Source organism: Budorcas taxicolor, chromosome 9 (assembly GCF_023091745.1).
Source record: "Budorcas taxicolor isolate Tak-1 chromosome 9, Takin1.1, whole genome shotgun sequence".
Classification (NCBI taxonomy): Eukaryota; Metazoa; Chordata; class Mammalia; order Artiodactyla; family Bovidae; genus Budorcas; species Budorcas taxicolor.
In genome coordinates this window covers 73,287,328-73,307,322 of record NC_068918.1, presented here as the reverse complement: position 1 = coordinate 73,307,322, position 19,995 = coordinate 73,287,328, and the positions used below count along the sequence as shown (strand labels likewise).

At 38.0% G+C, this 19,995-nt stretch overlaps 1 protein-coding gene across 1 annotated transcript in view; it reads right to left on the bottom strand.

Annotated features, from left to right (window-relative positions):
* Positions 1 to 19,995, bottom strand: part of UTRN (utrophin) — a 543,338-nt gene that overhangs the window by 103,645 nt on the left and 419,698 nt on the right. Inside the window, exons 54-55 of the mRNA XM_052646047.1 lie at positions 9,688 to 9,956; positions 1,074 to 1,220 (exon numbers count right to left, since the gene is read on the bottom strand). Coding sequence (XP_052502007.1) covers positions 1,074 to 1,220; positions 9,688 to 9,956 — 416 coding nt within the window. The remainder of the gene's footprint in view (positions 1 to 1,073; positions 1,221 to 9,687; positions 9,957 to 19,995) is intronic.

The following is a 19,995-nucleotide window of genomic DNA, read 5'->3' as shown; positions in this document are numbered from 1 at the left end:
AAATATTATACCTCTAAAATAAAATGGTTTTATGTGCTACCTCAAAATTGCATGTTTATCTTGTCAAATTAGGTCACTTCAATTTAGGTCCAAAACATATAGAGAGACTAGTAAGCATTATTTTTTTCAATCTTCCACTTTAACTGGGGCTTCCCTGGTGGCTCAGAGGGTAAAGCATCTGCCTGCAATGCAGGAGACCCAGGTTTGATCCCTGGGTTGGGAAGAATCCCTGGAGAAGGGAATGGCAACCCACTCCAGTACTCTTGCCTGGAAAATCCAATGGACAGAGAAGCCTGGTAGGCTACAGTCCATGAGGTTGCAAAGAGATGGACATGACTGAGTGACTTCACTTTCACTTTTTACTTAAAGTATCCCACTACTTTCCAAGGGAAAAAATTATTATTATGACTCCTAGAAACTGGACACTCAATGTGACAAAGCTCTACAAAGACTGAGCCAAATATTACTGACTGGAACATGTGGTGACTTGCAGATACTTAGTAACACTCAACAAGATTCTTCCTGGTTTGACTCCTAAAACTGAAATGCTCAGCTATATTAAAACAACTACGTTAGAGCAACTAAGATATAAGAACCTAAGGTAAAATACCATTGTACTAAAGTGTGCTAGCTGGAAAAAATGAGCAAGATACATAAAAAGCAAGCAATGGAAGAAGGATGGAGACTTTCTTAACTTTTCAAAAGAAAAAAAAAACAAAAAAACCACGATTCAAGTAAGAAAAATGACTCCTTTATGAGCCATTATGGAAAGAATGTTTCTGTGACCTACCATAGGTTTCAATTACTATGATTTATTTGACCTTTTGCCATTTTCTACAAAAATCCTATGAAGAGAATGCTATAAAATTGCATTAAAATCTATATTCAAAAGTAAATGAGGCCTTTGGGTTCAAGATACAGAAAGACAAATAACAAATGTCATCATATGCTAGAAATCCATTATTAAATACAACCCATAAAGACCGAGGAAAGGAAGGCAAGTGGTAGAACAGTGGGGTAGGGCTTAAAGACCAAGGTGTGAGCCTGCATTATGAAGAGGAATCAGCTGACACCTGCAAAAGTTTCCATCGCATATTAAGGTCATCAAGCTGGCGAGACATCTTTAGAGATGGGTGCAAGTCAAGAGGAGACAGTTGACTGGATAAATCATTCATTGTTTTAACTTTTAAGTTGATTGGTGCAATTTCTTCTCTAAATGCCTAGGAGAAAAGATAAGAATAATGTCATTAGAAAAGAATAAAACAAAAGCTAGTATTCTGTATTTCCTAAAATAAATAAATAAATAACAAAACACCAAGATCAGCTGAAAAGCCATCTGTGATACCTGCTCACTCAACAACTGACTTGACTGAGGTCTTAAAGAAACAGGACCACCAGCCAGAGTTCCCCTTTATAAACCAGAGAATCTAAACAGATGCATGAAGAGAAAAATTATAGCACAAACACATTTAAATGATGTATGTATTTAATGATTATGTATTTCCTTCAAATTTTCCATTTATACTGTTTATTCTGGGAAACATTATTATTCATTTTACTAATTGCTAGACTGGATTTTATCTTTAATTTTCTTTCATATTTTCCAGCTTTTCATATGGATACTTTAATATTTTTTCACTTGATGCAAAAACTCAATTTGAAATGTCTCAATCTAAAATTAAGCTAGAAAGTGGCCAGTACAAAAAGCTTTCCTAACCATAAAATCCATGCCTATTATATACTTAAGATGTAAGTTTTCTCTCTTTCAAAGTCATTTATGACCTTTCTTTGTGGTTAGAGGTAGGGAAGGAAGAGCAGGGTCTATCAGAAAAGAGGTAAACGAAGCTTAGAATTGACAAATGACAGTTTGGGGCATAGTAAGAGACCTGGAACAGGTGGAGGTTGAAGGGATGTATGTCAGGAGGGAGAAATGAAACAAACAAAAAATTTGGGTTCAGTGACAGTGATATGTCCTATGAGAACGAACAACAAAATAATGAAAACACCAAGTTTTACTCCTTTCTCCACATAATTTCAACCCGTTCTATGTTCATGCATCTTTTTTCCCATAAAGTTTTGCTTAAGATTCCATCCATCCCTTGAAAGACTCACTGGAGTGCCCCACCTATTGGGAAGACTTCCCAGAGGCCTTTCTTATTCCAGTCCTGGTTGAAGGCCCTGCCCATGTGTTCACCAGCTTTCTATCCCTCATCTCCAAACCAGCCAGGATTTCCAAGCTGCACTTCTCTGGACACACAAATCAGGTTTTACAGTGGGGGCATTTTTTATTGTTTTGTGCCATATGAACCACTTGTTCTAGATTTTATATACTATTTCTTATTAGAGCTCTTAGTTCCTGGTGATGTGAGCTTTCATATTTTAATTATCTCCCTCCATATAATGGAAGCTTCCTGAGAACAGAAACTCTCCCTCAGTACAAAGTTAGTTATAAAAGAGGGGCAGAGTTCCTTTCTAATGATCAAGGTTCAAAAATGGTATTTGAGGTAAGATTAAGTCAGTAGAGGATCTGCCTGAAATGCTGAAGACCGGGGTATGATCCCTGCATTAGGAAGATCCCCTGGAGAAAGGAATGGCTACCCACTCCAGTATTCTTGCCTGGAGAATCCCATGGACAGAGGAGTCTAGTGGGCTACACTCCATGGGGTCACAAACAGTCAGACACAACTGAGCAACTAACACTAACACACAAGCCAATATAGCACCAGGAACAGAAGTGGGATATTAAAAGACACTTGAATATTTTTAATTCTTTGTTATGCTAAATATTAACTGTGTACCAAACATACAGGCATTAAGTGTTGTGAACATACTATTAGAATAAGCTCTCAAGTGTCATCTTTTCTGCAGTCTTCACCCTTTAAGAGAGTAGGCATATGTGTCTCAGTCCCATTTCTTCTCCTCTTTCATCACTCCAAGTTTAGCTAATGAATAACAGATATCAAAGTGCTTTTGAACGCTTTAAGGTTTTATTGAAACACTACAATATTAATTTTACTTCCTCCTCATACTTATAAAAAGGAAACCTTTAGGCACTTCCCAAATCCTCTTTTTATAACATGAAAAGGCTAAAAATAATCATTATGGTTGGTAAATATCAAAATAACATTACTAACATAATTTTGTTTTTAAAAAGAAAATTAATTTTCAACAAATCAGATAATACATTTATTTCAAAATTGTTGAACATGTCCAAAAACCACATGAAGATGCTCAAGTTGGAGGGTCAGAAGAACAGATCTGGAGCCCAGAGAAAAAATGAAAGATATAGACCTTGGAGGTAACTGTGTAAATGACACCTGAAACAGTGAGCATAGAAGGCAACACAGAAGGAAATATCACCAGAACCTTGAAGACACTAGCATTTCAAATTTAGGCCTCGGATGGACATTTGATTTCAGCTGTAGATAAATGATTGAAGTGGTGGGGTTAAATAAATTACTCTGTAATCGAGCATAAAGTAAAAAAAAAAAATTCAAAATCAGATAGAAGAAAGCAAGCCCATGAAGATGTGAAAATTGCTGCTGCGTGGAAGGAATTCAGTTTGGGATAGTTTTTCTCCATGATTGCAGATGTTGATCATTCATGAGTGACAGAATGTATACAAATAAACAAATTCACAAATACAGGTCAATGACAAAAGATGTACGATAACAGAGACATTATAGGTTTAAAGAATTCATATTTAATAAAAAAGCATGGGACTTAGAGAGGGGTGGGAAAGGAGAATTTTTCAATCTGGACTTTGAAAAGGCCTGAGTTCCCACAGATTCAGTTTGAGATACAGAACTCATATCTTTCAAGCTTTCTTCAGTGGTGATCTTATATCATAGTATAATAATCAGCTTTTAAAATCAATATCTTTGTATTTTGAAGGCCTTAAAGATGAGCAATAAAATGCTAGAAAATATTCTCAGGTTTATATAATTTTAAATAAAAACTAGTTTTATTTCAAATGATGGTGAAAGTTCTTTAAAAATTATAACTCTAAGACAGATTTTAGAGATGACAAGAGCTTTTTCCTTGGAATCAAGGCCATCCCCAAGAAAAAGAAATGCAAAAAAGCAAAATGGCTGTCTGAGGAGGCCTTACAAATAGCTGTGATAAGAAGGGAAATGAAAAGCAAAGGAGAAAAGGAAAGATATACCCATTTGAATGTAGAGTTCCAAAGAATATCAAGGAAAGATAAGAAAGCCTTCCTCGGTGATCAATGCAAAGAAATAGAGGAAAATAATAGAATGGGAAAGACTAGAGATCTCTTCAAGAAAATTAGAGATACTAAGGGAACATTTCATGCAAGGATGGGCTCAATAAAGGACAGAAATGATAGGGACCTAACAGAAGCAGAAGATTTTGAGAAGAGGTGGCAAGAATACACAGAAGGACTGTACAAAATAGATCTTCAAGACCAAGATAATCACAATGGTGTGATCACTCACCTAAAGCCAGACATCCTGGAATGTGAAGTCAAATGGGCCTTAGAAAGCATCACTACGAACAAAGCTAGTGGAGGTGATGGAATTACAGTTGAGTTATTTCAAATCCTGAAAGATGATACTGTGAAAGTGCTGCACTCAATATGCCAGCAAATTTGGAAGACTCAGCTGCAGCCACAGGACTGGAAAAGCTCAGTTTTCATTCTAATCCCAAAGAAAGGCAATGCCAAAGAATGCTCAAACTACTGCACAATTGCACTCATCTCACACGCTAGTAAAGTGATGCTTAAAATTCTCCAAGCCAGGCTTCAGCAATATGTGAACCTGGTTTTAGAAAATGCAGAGGAATCAGAGATCAAACTGCCAACATCTGCTGGATTATCGAAAAAGGAAGAGAGTTCCAGAAAAACATCTATTTCTGCTTTATTAACTATGCCAAAGCCTTTGACTGTGTGGATCACAATAAACTGTGGACAATTCTGAAAGAGATAGGAATACCAGCCCACCTGACCTGCCTCTTGAGAAACCTATATGCAGGTCAGGAAGCAACAGTTAGAACAGGACATGGAACTACAGACTGGTTCCAAATAGGAAAAGGAGTATGTCAAGGCTGTATATTGTCACCCTGCTTATTTAAGTTATATGCAGAGTACATCGTGAGAAACGCTGGACTGGAGGAAGCACAAGCTGGAATCAAGATTGCCGGGAGAAATATCAATAACCTCAGATATACAGAAGACACCACCCTTATGGCAGAAAGTGAAGAAGAACTAAAGAGCCTCTTGATGAAAGTGAAAGAGGAGAGTGAAAAAGTTGGCTTAAAGCTCAACATTCAGAAACAAAGATCATGGCATCTGGTTCCATTACTTCATGGCAAATAGATGGGGAAACAGTGGCTGACTTTATTTTTCTGGGCTCCAAAATCACTACATATGGTGATTGAAGCCATGAAATTAAAAGACGCTTACTCCTTGGAAGGAAAGTTATGACCAACCTAGATAGCATATTCAAAAGCAGAGACATTACTTTGCCAACAAAGGTCCGTCTAGTCAAGGCTATGATTTTTCCAGTGGTCATGTATGGATGTGAGAGTTGGACTGTGAAGAAAGTTGAGCACCGAAGAATTGATGCTTTTGAACTGTGGTGTTGGAGAAGACTCTCAAGAGACCCCTGGACTGCAAGGAGATCCCACCAATCCACCCTAAAGGAGATCAGTCCTGGGTGTTCATTGGAAGGACTGATGTTGAAGCTGAAACTCCAATACTTTGACCACCTGTTGTGAGGAGCTGACTCATTGGAAAAGACTCTGATGCTGGGACGGATTGAGGGCAGGAGGAGAAGGGGATAACAGAGGACGAGATTGTTGGATGGCATCACCGACACAATGAACATTGGTTTGGGTGGACTCTCGGAGTTGGTAATGGACAGGGAGGACTGGCGTGCTGCAGTTCATGGGGTTCCAAGAGTCAGACACGACTGAGCAACTGAACTGAACATAAAAATAATGCTTTTTTCTTACAAGCCACAGATAAAAACATTAAAAGTCCTTAGACAAATAATGCATTTTAGGCTTAATTTTGTTTTTGTGGTCCAGTATTTTATGGTAACAAGGAATCTCTCCATTAAGAAAGTTTATCTTTTGGGTTTTAAGAGCTCCAAACTAAAGGCACTTTCTGAAATAAAGCAAATTGTAAAACAGTTTCAGATCTGCTATGTGTTCTGATATAAAGAACAAATTTATCATGATTTGGCTGCATTTTCCCATGGAAGAATAAAATCTATGAGGTTTTCTTTGCTATAAAAACATCTGCATGTGTTAAGGTGCTGACCAGCAGCCTGTTGGCAGATGGGAATCTCAGCTCTTCTCCTGTCAGAGGTGTGTACTCCACAGATAAGAGCAATTAAGTATAATTTAGGAACTTGAAATTATTCAATCACTCTAAAATATTTTGTTTTCCAGTTGCTTTGGTATATTTAATAATATTTAGCAATAATCAGAGAACTTATTTTCACCTGCCTATAACTTCAGGAGTATTCTTTAAGCACATATGAAACCTGCCAAAGTTTGAATATATTTATTTGGCTTAAAGAGACCTAGGTTTTCTTTTCTTTTTTTCCCTAATAAGATGTTAAAATATTTTAACCCTTGGTCTTAAATATTAACTGTATTTTTCCTAGCTTTCCCACATAAGCAGAAATGTAAACAGAAGGATTTGGATGCAGAGATGGGTAATTTCTTCATCAAATGGGATTAACAAGTCCCAAAATTTTAGGCCAGATATAACTTCATTTTTCCCTCAACACTAATCATCCCATATTAAAAATTGATGCTTTCAAATTCAAATAGGTAAATTCTTACTCAATCAAGAGTCAGTTTTGCAAACCAATAGAACATAGTTTCTGTAATCTATTGGCTTAACGATTTTTCAGTGTTTGAAAATTGTCTTTTAAAACACAAGAAGTGCACAACTTCCAAAGAACTTATCCTATCCTAAAAAGTTGTATTTTCAGTTTGCTATCTTAACTCAGATTTATGGATACTACAGTTGACTTTATTTTTCTGAGCTCCAAAATCACTGGGGATGGTGATTGCAGCCATGAAATTAAAAGACGCTTACTTCTTGGGAGGAAAGTTATAACCAACCTAGACAGCACATTAAAAAGCAGACACATTACTGTGTGAACAAAGGTCTATCTAGTCAAGGCTATGGTTTTTCCAGGGGTCATGTATGGATGTGAGAGTGGGACTATAAAGAAAGCTGAGCACCAAAGAATTGATGCTTTTGAACTGTGGTGTTGGAGAAGACTCTTGAGAATCCCTTGGACTGCAAGGAGATCCAACCAGTCCACCCTAAAGGAGATCAGTCCTGGGTGTTCATTGGAAGGACTGATGTTGAAGCTGAAACTCCAGTATTTTGGCCACCTGATGTGAAGAGCTGACTCACTGGAAAAGACCCTGATGCTGGGAAAGATTGAAGGCAGGAGGAGAGGATAAGATTGTTGGATGGTATCACCAACACAATGGACATGGGTTTGGGTGGACTCTGGGAGTTGGTGATGGACAGGGAGGCCTGGTGTGCTGCGGTTCATGGGGTTGCAAAAAGTCGGCCACGACTGAGAGACTGAACTGAACTGAACTGAACAGTTACATGAAGAAGCCTACTTAATTCATGGTCCCTGGAAACATGTATATTTACCATGAAAGATGGCAAGATGGCAGACCCCAATACTTTTTAATAATAAATATTTTGTTTAAAATATAATATGTAACCTTTAAAGATTCAAATTCAAAGAGTCAATCAAAATTGAGCTTAATGACAGTATTATCAATGAGGTCTCTACAATGAAAAAGAAGAGCAAGAAACTAATCATGAAATCCCACCATTTACTAGCTGTGTGGGCATGAAGCAATATCTATAGTTTTATCATTTGTACAATAATAATACTTAGCTTGCTGGGTTGGTGTGGGAGTTAAAAAGGACAGCAACACAAACTGGCTAAAGAACAGGTCTTGGCATGTAATAATCATCAATAAATGCTATTATTATTCCTATGTCTATACACAAATATATATTTACTTATACAATTTGCCTGAGTAGGATTCAGTAAATTTCCTAGACCTTTCTTCTATTCCCTATTCAGCCACATGCAAAACAAAAAGGAAACTATTATCTAATGTCTGTGCACAAAAGATGTCTATCTTTTGCAATAAAAATCCCATTCCCACTATTGATATTGTCAGTCTGATTTGTCATCCATTTATTCTTTGTTTCATGTCTACCTACTACATAGTTTACTTCCTGCTAAGCTGCTTTTGTCGTGTCTGACTCTTTGGGACCCTATGGACTGTAGCCCTCCAGGCTCCTCTGTCCATTGGATTTTCCAGGCAATAATACTGGAGTGGGTTGCCATTTCCTCCTCCAGGGGATCTTCCTGACCCAGGGATCGAACCCTTGAGCCTCCTACGTTGACAGGCAGGTTCTTTACCACTAGCTTCACCTGGGAAACCCATACAGTTTACTATGCTGTTATGAACCTCAATGGCTTCCCTGGTGGCTCAGAGGTTAAAGAATCTGCCTGCAATGCAGGAGACCTGGGTTCAATCCGTGGGTTGGGAAGACCCCTCGAAGAAGAGAATGCAACTCACTCCAGTATTCTTTTCTGGAGAATTTCATGGATAGAAGAGCCTGGTACGCTACAGTCCATGCGATCACAAAGAGTCAGACACGACTGAGAGAGGAAGACTGTTACTTTTTCACAAATCCCAAAACATTCTAAATCTGTTTATTTGTGTCTTTCACTGCCTAAATTCCACTAATCTCTTTTCTGGATATGTTCTAGAATACAAGAGCCAAAGGGAATCTAGATCAGAAGTCTAACATCCTTAACTCTGTGCAATATTATGAACAGAATTTATAGCTAAAATAATTCTTCATTATATACTCAGACAATAAGATATAATTAGTAAAAGTTAGTAAAAATACCCAGTAAAACAGTACACTTTTGATTAAACCTTTAAATCCAACCACCCACGTAAAAAGCAACCTGCCAGACTATGTCATGTGGATGCCATTCTGCAAGAGCCAGGTTGTGAAAAACACTGTAAAGGAAACAATTCAGTTTCTTCAACAAATACCTTGCAGAGAAAATAAAAGATAGAGGGGAAAAGAGAGAGGAGATTAAAAGGGACTTCAAAGTATTCTTACAAAAACAGATAAAACTAAATCTATACTGTTTAGGGATTCACAGCTGGGTGAACATGTATAACACAAAATAAAAGTAAAGTATTGAAAAAGTCACCTTAGTTGCTGTTTTGGTAGGGAGGGGAGTTCCGATGGTGAGGGGCATATGGAAAACATCTGCTGTGTCTAGAAAAGTTCTATATCCTGACTTTGATGGATATTGTCACAGTGTTGGCCTTATAACAATCCTTTGTAACAATTTATATAATGTATGTGGCTCTCCTTATTTGTGTTACATTTAACAATAAAGTGCAGTCGCTCAGTCCTGTCTGACTCTTTCTGACCCCATGGACTGTAGCCCGCCAGGCTCCTCTGTCCACCGGGATTCTCCAAGCAAGAGTACTGGAGTGGGTTGCCATTTCCTTCTCCAGGGGATCTTCCTGACCCAGGGATCAAACCTGAGTCTCCTGTATTGCAGACAGACTCTTTACCCTCTGAGCCACCAGGGAAAGGATTTCTTAAAACCCTTTATCTGAGGCAGAGATGCTGACCATGGTTTTCTCAATGTGGTCCTGAAGTGAGTCGATAAGCAAGTCTCCCACGGGCTTCCAGCCATTCCGCACAGCCTCTGCCTCCTTCAGGTCAGCATCCAAGTCATCCATCGCTCCCTGCAGGTCTCTGAGCTTTTCCAACGCCTTGTCCACTTGCTTTTGCCAACTGCTAGTAACAGCATTTAGACTTTCCCACTTCTCTTTGACTTCGGAAGACTGCTTGCGCATGGCTTTGGCAATCTTTTGGGCTTTCTCCTCAGGAGTCAATTCTGTAATTTAGAAAAAAAAAAAAAGAATATTTGGATGACTGGTCAACTCTACTTTCTTATAGTCAAGTGTAAGTACCACCTTTCAAAGGATAGCACCTAAGCTACATTAGCCAGAGTAAGAAAAACTGTCTCCATACTACTTCTACTTATCCCTGCTCTTCTTCAAAATAGACAAGAGCCACTCAGAGTAATAAGTAGCCCTGTGGTTTTGGTCACTTTTGAATTTAAATATATTTGCAAACCTTGAAATGTAGCAACTCAAGAAATAAAGGAATTTTTCTTTAATACAAATTTAATGAAGTAAAATCCAAAGATAGCTTTTCATTAGTTTTTCATTGTTCTCTAGAGAAATGGGAAAGATAACTGGGAGAAAAACAGCTTTAAGTCATAAGGGAAACTTTGAGAAAATAAAATTAATTTATCATGTTACCAAAAAAAAATACAACTGACATATCAAATAACATATAGCAAATATAAATAACATATCATAGATACTTCATCATCGCTGAATCTGTTTGGCAGTTAGTTCATCTTTAATACAAGTCATTCTCTGTAGCCTAGAAGTATAACACATCCACACATACTTCAACAAAAAGACAGCAAGACTTCAAGGACCACCCTAAATATTTAACAGACCAACAGAACTTGGGCTTCCTCAAGTGGTAAAGAACCCGCCTGCCAATGCAGGAGACAAAAGGGAAGCAGATTTGATCCCTGGGTTGGGACGATCCCCTAGAGGAGGACACATCAACCCACTCCAGTATTCTTGCCTGGAGAATCCCTTGGACAGAGGAGCCTGGTGGGCTACAGTCCCTGGAGTTGCAAAGAGTCAGACTAAAGCGACTTAGCATTATCATCAATGGGAGTTGCAGAATTTCTGAAATAAAGTAGACTTTTCAGACAGGAAAGGGCAGGCATAATGTAAGATGCTGCCAGAGGACAGGGGCGGTAAGACAGGGTAAGAGTCCAGAAGACAAGCGCAGGAAATAGAAATCAAAGTCAGGTTGAAAGCCAAGAGTCAGAAACAGCGATGAGATGCTGGCAAGACGAGGACAGGGGAACTTGATGGTGGTAGAACAGACACTCTTGAAGCAGGTAGAGACCTCCATCTAAACACTCCTGAGCCTCACTACCCTTAACACCCCAGGATGCCACCTTTCCTTTCTAGCAGCTGGTTTGATGGTTCTCATGCTTGTCCCCTGTAAACAGAGAGGCAAGTCAGAATCAAGGTAAATAAACTGTATATTTCTTTAGGATAGAAGTGCATATTCTTCTTTGTGATAACATCCCATCTTTTAGTATCAATCACATTAGCGACATCCACTGCACCTCAAAACATTCCACACCACTCATAAAATGCACTGAAGTTCATCAAAACTTCTGATAAGATGCACCGAAGCAAGCCCTTCAAAATCATAACTTTTCTATGCAAAACACATCTGTCTGCCTGTCTTTATTTAAATATTATGTAAAAGTCGAGATAAAATGGACAGAATATTTATTTTTATCTAAGTTTCCAGAAGACCCAGTTCACTGGGAAAGACTATGATGCTAGGAAAGACTGAGGTTAAGAGGAGAAGGCAGCGACAGAGGATAAGACGGTTGGATGGCATCACTGACTCAATGGACATGAGTTTGAGCAAGCTCAGGGAGATCATGAAAGAGAGGGAAGCCTGGTGTGCTGCAGATCATGGGGTCGCAGAGAGTCGGACACAACTTGTGTAGTGAATAAAAACCACAACCAGTTTCCAGAAATTTCTAGACCTCATTGTTTAAATGCAAACAGCTATAATAAATCTCCAGGAATGACACAGATGATGAAGAGCTTAGAAACCCAAGAACTTCGAGTGTGCTGCTGAAAGATATGAGGCTACACAGAAACATGACCCATCCCTTAGCAGATGAAGTGATTATAAGACGAGACAATGTTATGACAGACAGATTGAGTATACTAGTAAAAGATAAATAAGGAAAATAAGTGAATTAGAGCCCAGCTTTAAGGACTGCTTAGAATTAGATACACAATCCAGTACAACGGTGAGGGGAGGGAGTTAAGAATCCTGGAAAAAAATAACTTCTTTTTCCAAACTTGTTACAGGTCAAGGTTTCAAGGTTCTTGATAAAAAAACAATTTTGTGAGGACAGGTATATCACTAAAAAGGCAACTTTATTTAAATCCTTAAACCTTCAAGATTTTTTACAAATCAAAAAATACGTTATATCAATACTATTTGTATTTTATATAAATATAACATGCTATGTGTAAGAGAAAAAAATCATTCTTAGCCTGATAAGAGAGGGAGTCAATAATTTTTATGATGGCAACCACTGTACTTGTTAATAAATCCCTTGAATTTTTTGAAAGATATATTTTAAACACTCTTGTTTTATTGACTTTTGTAAAAAACATAATACAGTGCCAATTTCAGAAAGACAACTTAATTATGATAATTTTCTCTAGATAAAGTAAAAACTGTTTCTAAGTCAGTCACTGAATAACCTGGTAGGGAGACACACAGCTTCTTTGTCCTGTGACAAAATAGCCAACTCTGGCTGTGACTTTTTGTCTTCATTTAATGTAAAATCTTTTGATTGAGCAGTCCTTCTGTGATATTTATAATAAAATCCCCACTCAAGCAGCTACTCAAAAGAAAAGTTCTACGTTCAATTCACCATCTGTTTGCCAGAAAGAAAGCATATTAACTAATCACAGAATCAGAATAAAAGTGCCTCCTGTTGCAGCAACAATCTCAGTTTAATATATACTTTAAGAACAGAGCAAAGTACAAAGCCAAACAAAAACCTTCCAGAACTTTTGTAAAATAGGTAATAAGAAGCAACATGTGAAATCCCAAATTTTGACAATTTGGGCTAAGAAAATAGAATAAATCAAATCAAAACAGAAAGAAAGCATAAAACATGAAAATAATAAAGGGATATCCAGACTTAAAAAAAAAAAAAAAAAAAAACCTCCTGTTACTTGAAAATCAAAGGACAAAGTTCGCTTCAAATTTTCCAAATAGATATTTTGCAGTAAAGTTCAAGACCCTCATGCAAGAGTGGAGAATCTCTTCGACCAGTGGTTTGGAATTCTGGTAACATATTAGAAACCTCCAGGAGAGAGGCTGTCTGTTTACTTGTTTGTTTTTAAATGCTAATCCCCAAGGACCAAGCATTAAAAGATTCTGGCTTAGTTGGTCAAGGGTGAAGGGAGGCATGGATATATTTTTAAAAGCTCCCCAAGTAACAGTAATTGTTGCCAGGATGGAGCAGCGTCAGTCTATTGGATTATAAATTGATTTCTCTGGTCACTGCTGCTGGACAGAGTGTTTCCACCCAATTGAGCTGCTGTGTCATTCCCATGCAGAGCAGGGTGCTAACTACTGAAGGTGGGAAAGCAAATGAAGCTTGGTGATAAGAGGGGAATCTAATTTGCATTTGAAAAGGCAGTAATAGAGGCTAATAGACAGAGGAAAGAACAGGATAAAACCAAGTAAATTTAGTGACAATTCACAGACCAGAAGCACTTTTCCTAGGTCACTCTCCTACTCCCTGGTGTGTGTGGGTATGTTTTTGGGAGGGAGTACTTTGCTTCACTCTCCATTCTCCCATTCTTCTCCCTTTAAGCCTTCCTATTTATCTCTGAGGGTGGGACTGTATTTATTTTTATATTTATAATTGTATTATAGGCTCAGAGGGAAAGAAACTGCCTACAAAGCAGGAGACCCACATTTCATCCCTGGGTTGGGAAGATTCCCTGAAGAAGGGAATGGCAACCCACTTCAGCGTTCTTGCCTGGAGAATTCCATGAACAGGGGAACCTGGTGGGCTACAGTCCAAAGAGTCAGACTCAATTGAGCAACTAACACTTTTACTTTATCACTATATATTGTATATGGTATAATGTGTTATAAAGCATTATAAATATTATCATATTTATATTTATATAATTAAAGTAGAAATTCATTTATTGTGTTACAAAGCATTTAATAAAGAGTAGATAACTATCTTTTAGGAAGGAGAAACAAGAGAAAGAGTGGAGAAAGGAATGACCAACCCTGAAGCTTTCTTTCAGGTCCACTGACCTTTATTCTTCAAATATGCAAATTAATTGGATGGCACTTACACCACTCTCTTCTTTCTACCCTGTATTCTACGCTTCACTGGAATACAGATGGAAAACGAACCTGGACCAGAAGCAAGGACTAAGACTTGCAATCAGCACTGCTCCCATCCTGCCCTTGGCTCCCAGGTGAGCTAGATGACCTGCTTTATCAGTGGGAACTCTGTGTTCTCATGCTGGGAAAAGATTTTACACAGGGCCCCTTTTTCTTCTAAAATTCAATTATATAAGAAAAACAAAGCCACTGTGTGTCTCAAAGAAGTCTCACATTAGAGGGGAAAACAATTTTTTCCCTCTTTTGTGTACTTATAAATTTTTTTTACATTTAAAAACATTGAAATATATGTCCCCCTATGAAATACCATAGAAACCTGAAGAAATTAGAATCAGTTCAGCTATTTTAAATAAAGATTTTCCACATTTGTCATATTTTCTTCCTCAGTTTTGGAATTAACACATAATCTCCATAGTGACTTTTTATTCTTAGGTTCTAAAGCTTTATGTCATGCATGTTTGTTTCTGTTCATCTTGGTTTTACAGTATTCGGTCTAGAGACTAGTATGTCTTCAATATATATATATATTTACTGAATTGAAATTTTCAATTTTCTGAATGGAATTTTCAACCTTACTCTTTATTGAGAATATTCAACTTCATAATTTTAAATGGAAATCTTTCCACTTATTTTTTCTTCCTTCACCCTAAACCCATTAAAGCATTTCCATTAATTGTTACTATTTTTTTTTTTTACTGTGAAAGAGAAGGATAAAGCTTATGTAGTTATTTAAAGTATGGTAATTTCATCTCATTTGTACTGTTTGCTTATTTTTTGCATGTATCTATAATCTTCTTATATTTCATTGAGAGATAAAGAGGACATATTAAGACCAACAAGTAGAGGACAAAAATTCTCCAGAGTAGCCTTTTCACTCCATGGACAATTTGGTGCAAGGACGAATTAGTTTGTCTGCCAATCCAATGCTAACTAGTTACGTGTTTGTAGCATAGATATATTCCTTACCTCTTCGAACGTCAGTTAATATCTTTTTTAAAATGATTTTGTTACTACATCTGGGAGGTTTAGCTATCTCTAGAGATTTTTCACATAAGCAAACTAAGCTGATTAGCCAACAAAAATTCACAGGAAAAAAAACAAAGCTTCCTCATATATCTAGAGACCAGACTTCACTCTGTCTCTCTCTTTAGCCCCATTCTGTTTTTCTGATGTTTCTGATTAAGACAATAAGAAGAAATACGTTCTTCTCAAAGTTTCTGATTACCTGATTCAGATCAGTTTAATCTCTCTGAAATGATCAGTGTTGAAGACGACCCTGCCCATTTCCTTTTCTGCATGATGACTGGTGACAACAATTCATTAGGAACCAGATTACAAGTGCACCATCAAGTGCCATCATCTGATTACTGTAATATTTCTCATTATATTCATCTAATACATTATAAGGATGACAACAGGAAGACAATACCCAGAGCAGATTAACCTGATAATGTATAGCCTAAGTCTTTCAGTAGGTATATGATAAACATGATAAGGATCCATCTTGCTGCCAAGGAATTTGTCAAATCCTTAAGAGAAAGAAGACAGTGAACAGAAACATTTAGGTCATGAAACTCTACAGTAAAGAGATTTAGGGAAAATCTTTTACAAATACCAAAATACAAGCTATGAATGAGAGTCAGGGGTGGAGGTGGGGTGGATGGAGAGAATAGGAACATAGACCACAGGGTGGAGAGGTATTAAACAGCACTTCAGAGCAGAAATCAATGAAGGCAGAGCTAGAGTCTGGATACTTTAATGCGCTACCCTTCTCTCAAAGTGGGCCAAAGCAAATAAACCTAGCATAGGGTTAAGGATGAAAAATGAAGAGACCATTAAGAAGGTTAACCGCCAAGGAAAAAGGTAGAAATAGCAGAATGGCCCTGGAACAGATCTAGCTAAGACACTTGAGACCCAGCTTGCAATTTTCTGTAATGGAATATTCCCTAAATTTCCTCATACCAATGGCAATTCTATAACTTATTCATGTCAGTTTTGAGTGCTAGACAGCTATAAACAGGTCACTGGAAACAGGGGAGTGGTCCTGAGACGGGGAGAAGAGAAGCTGGGACTGTATGTTCCAGGAAGGCAAGGATGTGTTTTGTTCACTGCTGTCTCCCCAGCATCTAGAACACTACCTGGCACAAGGTGGGCTTTCAATAAGTACTGGCCAAGGAAATAAAAAGATGTATGTATTGGGCTTCCCTGGTGGCTCAGAGGTTAAAGTGTCTGCCTCCAATGCGGGAGACCCGAGTTCGATCCCTGGGTCGGGAAGATCCCCTGGAGAAGGAAATGGTAACCCACTCCAGTATTCTTGCCTGGAGAATCCCATGGACGGAGAAGCCTGGTAGGCTACAGTCTATGGGGTCGCAAAGAGTCGGACATGACTGAGTGACTTCACTATGTATGATATTTCTTTGTTTTGGAAAAAAATCACTTTTAAGATCAAAGGACAGGAATCTTCGATTAGAAGTCTTGCATTTGTTGCCACATTGCTGCCCCTCTCTCCCCAGGCTGCTTCCCTGAGGAACATGGCAGCTAATGATCCATCAACTTGCAAAAGAAGTCCCAGGCTTTCTATTCAAGCTTAGCACTTCTCACTAAAGAAGTTAAGCGGGTCCTAAATTTACGTACTGTCAAAATGAGAAGTTTAAAGTGCAGAATTTACTCCTTGGCTAGGATTACATTTTTTAAAAGATAGTAAAGCTTCCAATTCACTCTTGAGAACACCAGCTTTTAAGATGAGCAGCAACAACAACAGGAAGGAAAAAACACACCACACTGAAAATGTCTCCTCCTAGTCTTTATGTTTAAATCAGAGAGTGACACCCCAGATGTTAATTTCAATAAAATACATACATGTAAATTATTGCCATCTTTTTTTATGAGGCACATGTGATTTATGTATAGCCATAATGGTGATGAAAGACCATAACAGATGGTAAACAATTAATTTAAAATGCTATGTCCATCAAACTAACCTTTGTTCTCATATAAATCTTCATCAAGAATTTGACAGATTTAAATTGAATTTCACTATGATGGTATTCATTAGTTTTTATCCAACCAATAGGGCTACTCAACTAGTTTGTTATATTTTAGGAAAGTTGAAGAGTGGATTCAGTACAACCATCCATACATTACGGAACTTTAAAATGGGAAGGATCACACTGCTGCTCTGTAGTTAACATTGAAAATGGAAGTAACATTATATGTTTCTGTGCTTTTTCATGCATGACAACTTTACTAATCTAATTTGGACTTAAGAAGCTAATTAAATTATTGCCTTGGTCTACTGACCTGAAAGCAATTATTTATCCTTCAAGTTTTTATATGAAAATTAAAAAGACAAAGTCTAACATTGCCTAAACACCCTCTCCCTTGGTGCTAGGAAATCAGTGAACTGGTACATCATTCTATTAAGCAGCCTAATAGTTCAGTAAAGGAAAAGTAAGAATGAAGGTAAACGCAATTTAACTATTGTACTAATTTTTTATAAGTAGACAAATATAGCTCAGGTAGTTTGCTATGATGGTTAAGGCCAACATGGGATGTGACAAGCCTGAGTTGGTATTTCAGATGTGACAGTATGCATCCAGATATCACAAAGTCTCAGTTTCCTCATCTGTCAAATGGGTGGTAAAGTACTCATACCTCAAAGAGTTGATATGAGAATTTCAGGAAACAGTGCCTGGCGGGTTTATAATTTATTCAAGGATAAATGTTGGTTTGTGGTGAACACTCACGTGGACTAACATTTTTCTCTTCTTCCTTCCTTTCTGGGCAGTGATTCCTCTTCCATTTGACATGATGCTTATAAAGCGGAGGGTGGGGGGCGGGGTCTGCCAATCCCGCAAGACCCCAAGCTCCATGGTACTCAAGCTAAGTCAGTTGCTGCTTTCTCTTGAAACGTGCTAGATCTAAAGAAGGGCTTTCCCTCCCTGATATGTGATTGTGAGGTACAAGGTCATGGGAGTGAAGTCGCTCAGTCATGTCCAACTTTTTGTGATCCCATGGACTGTAGCCTACCAAGCTCCTCCCTCCAGGGGATTCTCCAGGCAAGAGTACTGGAGTGGGTTGCCATTTCCTTCTCCAAGGTCATAGGAAAGCGAAGAAAATGAAAACTTGTGGAGAGAGGTAGAAAGGGCCAGCTGTGTGCTTGGTTCCTATGACCAGCTGTGTCCTTGTGTTCAATGTAATTTTGTTATGGGGTTTAATATTGATAAATTCCCCCCTGTGTCTATGCTTATGGAAGCTGGGTGTCTGTCACTTACAATGAGTGAGGTTCTAACTAATAAACTGGTTATTAGGAAAACAAAAAATTCCCTGGGGAAAAACACCCATGAGTTTTACTGCCTCGTTACTCAGGTTATGTATAACTTGGTCTCATTTTATGAGACGCAAGGAAATAATTACTGCCACCGTTTTTATGTGATCTTATGTTATACTGAGAATCAATATGAGTTACTTCTAAACTCTATGATAATTTCACCTTTTCACTCATTTAACGGTCATGAAATTTTATTTGTACAAGTTTGCTAATACTGGCACAAAATGGACTGACATAGTGGACTGAAAAATGTCATTTATTATTTCTTTGTTATATCACAAAATATATGAGATTTCACAGAGGTGAAAAATACTCCTAACTGGCTTTCTAAAATAATATGAAGCATTTAATAATTAAAAGAAAATAGCATATTCTGAGTTAAAATATTAAACATTACTAAATATACACACAGTTGTTAAAGGTCAAAGAGGAAAAACACTAACCCATACATACTTTTTATCTGAAAAGTTTTTTATTAGCCTTGAATTCCTGGTGGCTCAGAAGGTAAAGAGTCCGCCTGCAATGTGGGAGACCTGGGTTCGATCTGTGAATCGGGAAGATCTCCTGGAGGAGAGAACGGCCTCCCACTCCAGTATTCTGGCCTGGAGAATTCCATGGACTGTATACTATAGATACTATATAATGTTTTATTTTTTCTTCTTTCATTTAAATGAAATACCAGGCTGAAAAAGAAACAATGGTCCAACAGCCTTCAGTAAAATAATAGTTGTAGTAATAGTAATGTCTTGACAGGAATAAATTTTAAAGAAGACTCAAAGGGAAATTTATGAGCAAAATAATGCAATCTTTGTCTTAAAATCAGAACCTGAGTAGAGGAAAATAGCTTTTCCACACCCACATTGACAATCATTTGTATAATTTTCTGAACACTTTTAGAGGCGAATTATACTGTTAAAGTGTTAACTGTTCTGTTTAATAATTGCTACCAGAGCTTCAACTCATGAAATACATATGTGTGTGTGGGTGGGTGTGTGCGTGCATGCCTGCATCTGCATACACACCTGTCTGCATCTGTGTGTGGGGTAGAGAGGGGGATGCAGACATGACTCGAATTCCCTGTGCAGTTTTGACTTTTAACCTGAACTCTAGATAATGGAGAGGTGAGAAGGTATGTATATTCCCTGACTACCTCAAGAGCTGTAGGGGCAGGAGTGGGCTAAAGCCCCACAGCTGTGCTGCCCATCTACTTTCACTATGCAGCTGTGTGGTTTTTAAAGGAGTTCAAATCTGGGACTGAGAACCGCAAAGGAGGTTGGTGAACAAGAAAGAAGCCAAGAAACATTTGCGCAGGCTTAAGAGGCTCTAGACACTGAGAGTCAAGAAAGAGCTAGGAGGTCAGTGGCCAATGAGCAGAGGGAAAGAGAAAGGAGAGGAGAATGAAGGGATGAGTTGAAAACAAGCCCCCAAACCCAAGGTTAAGGAAGGTTACCAACACACAAGGTTGGTTCTGTTCTTTGATCTACTCCTTATTAGCTGATGACCTTGGTCAGCACCACAGTATTTTCTTGGC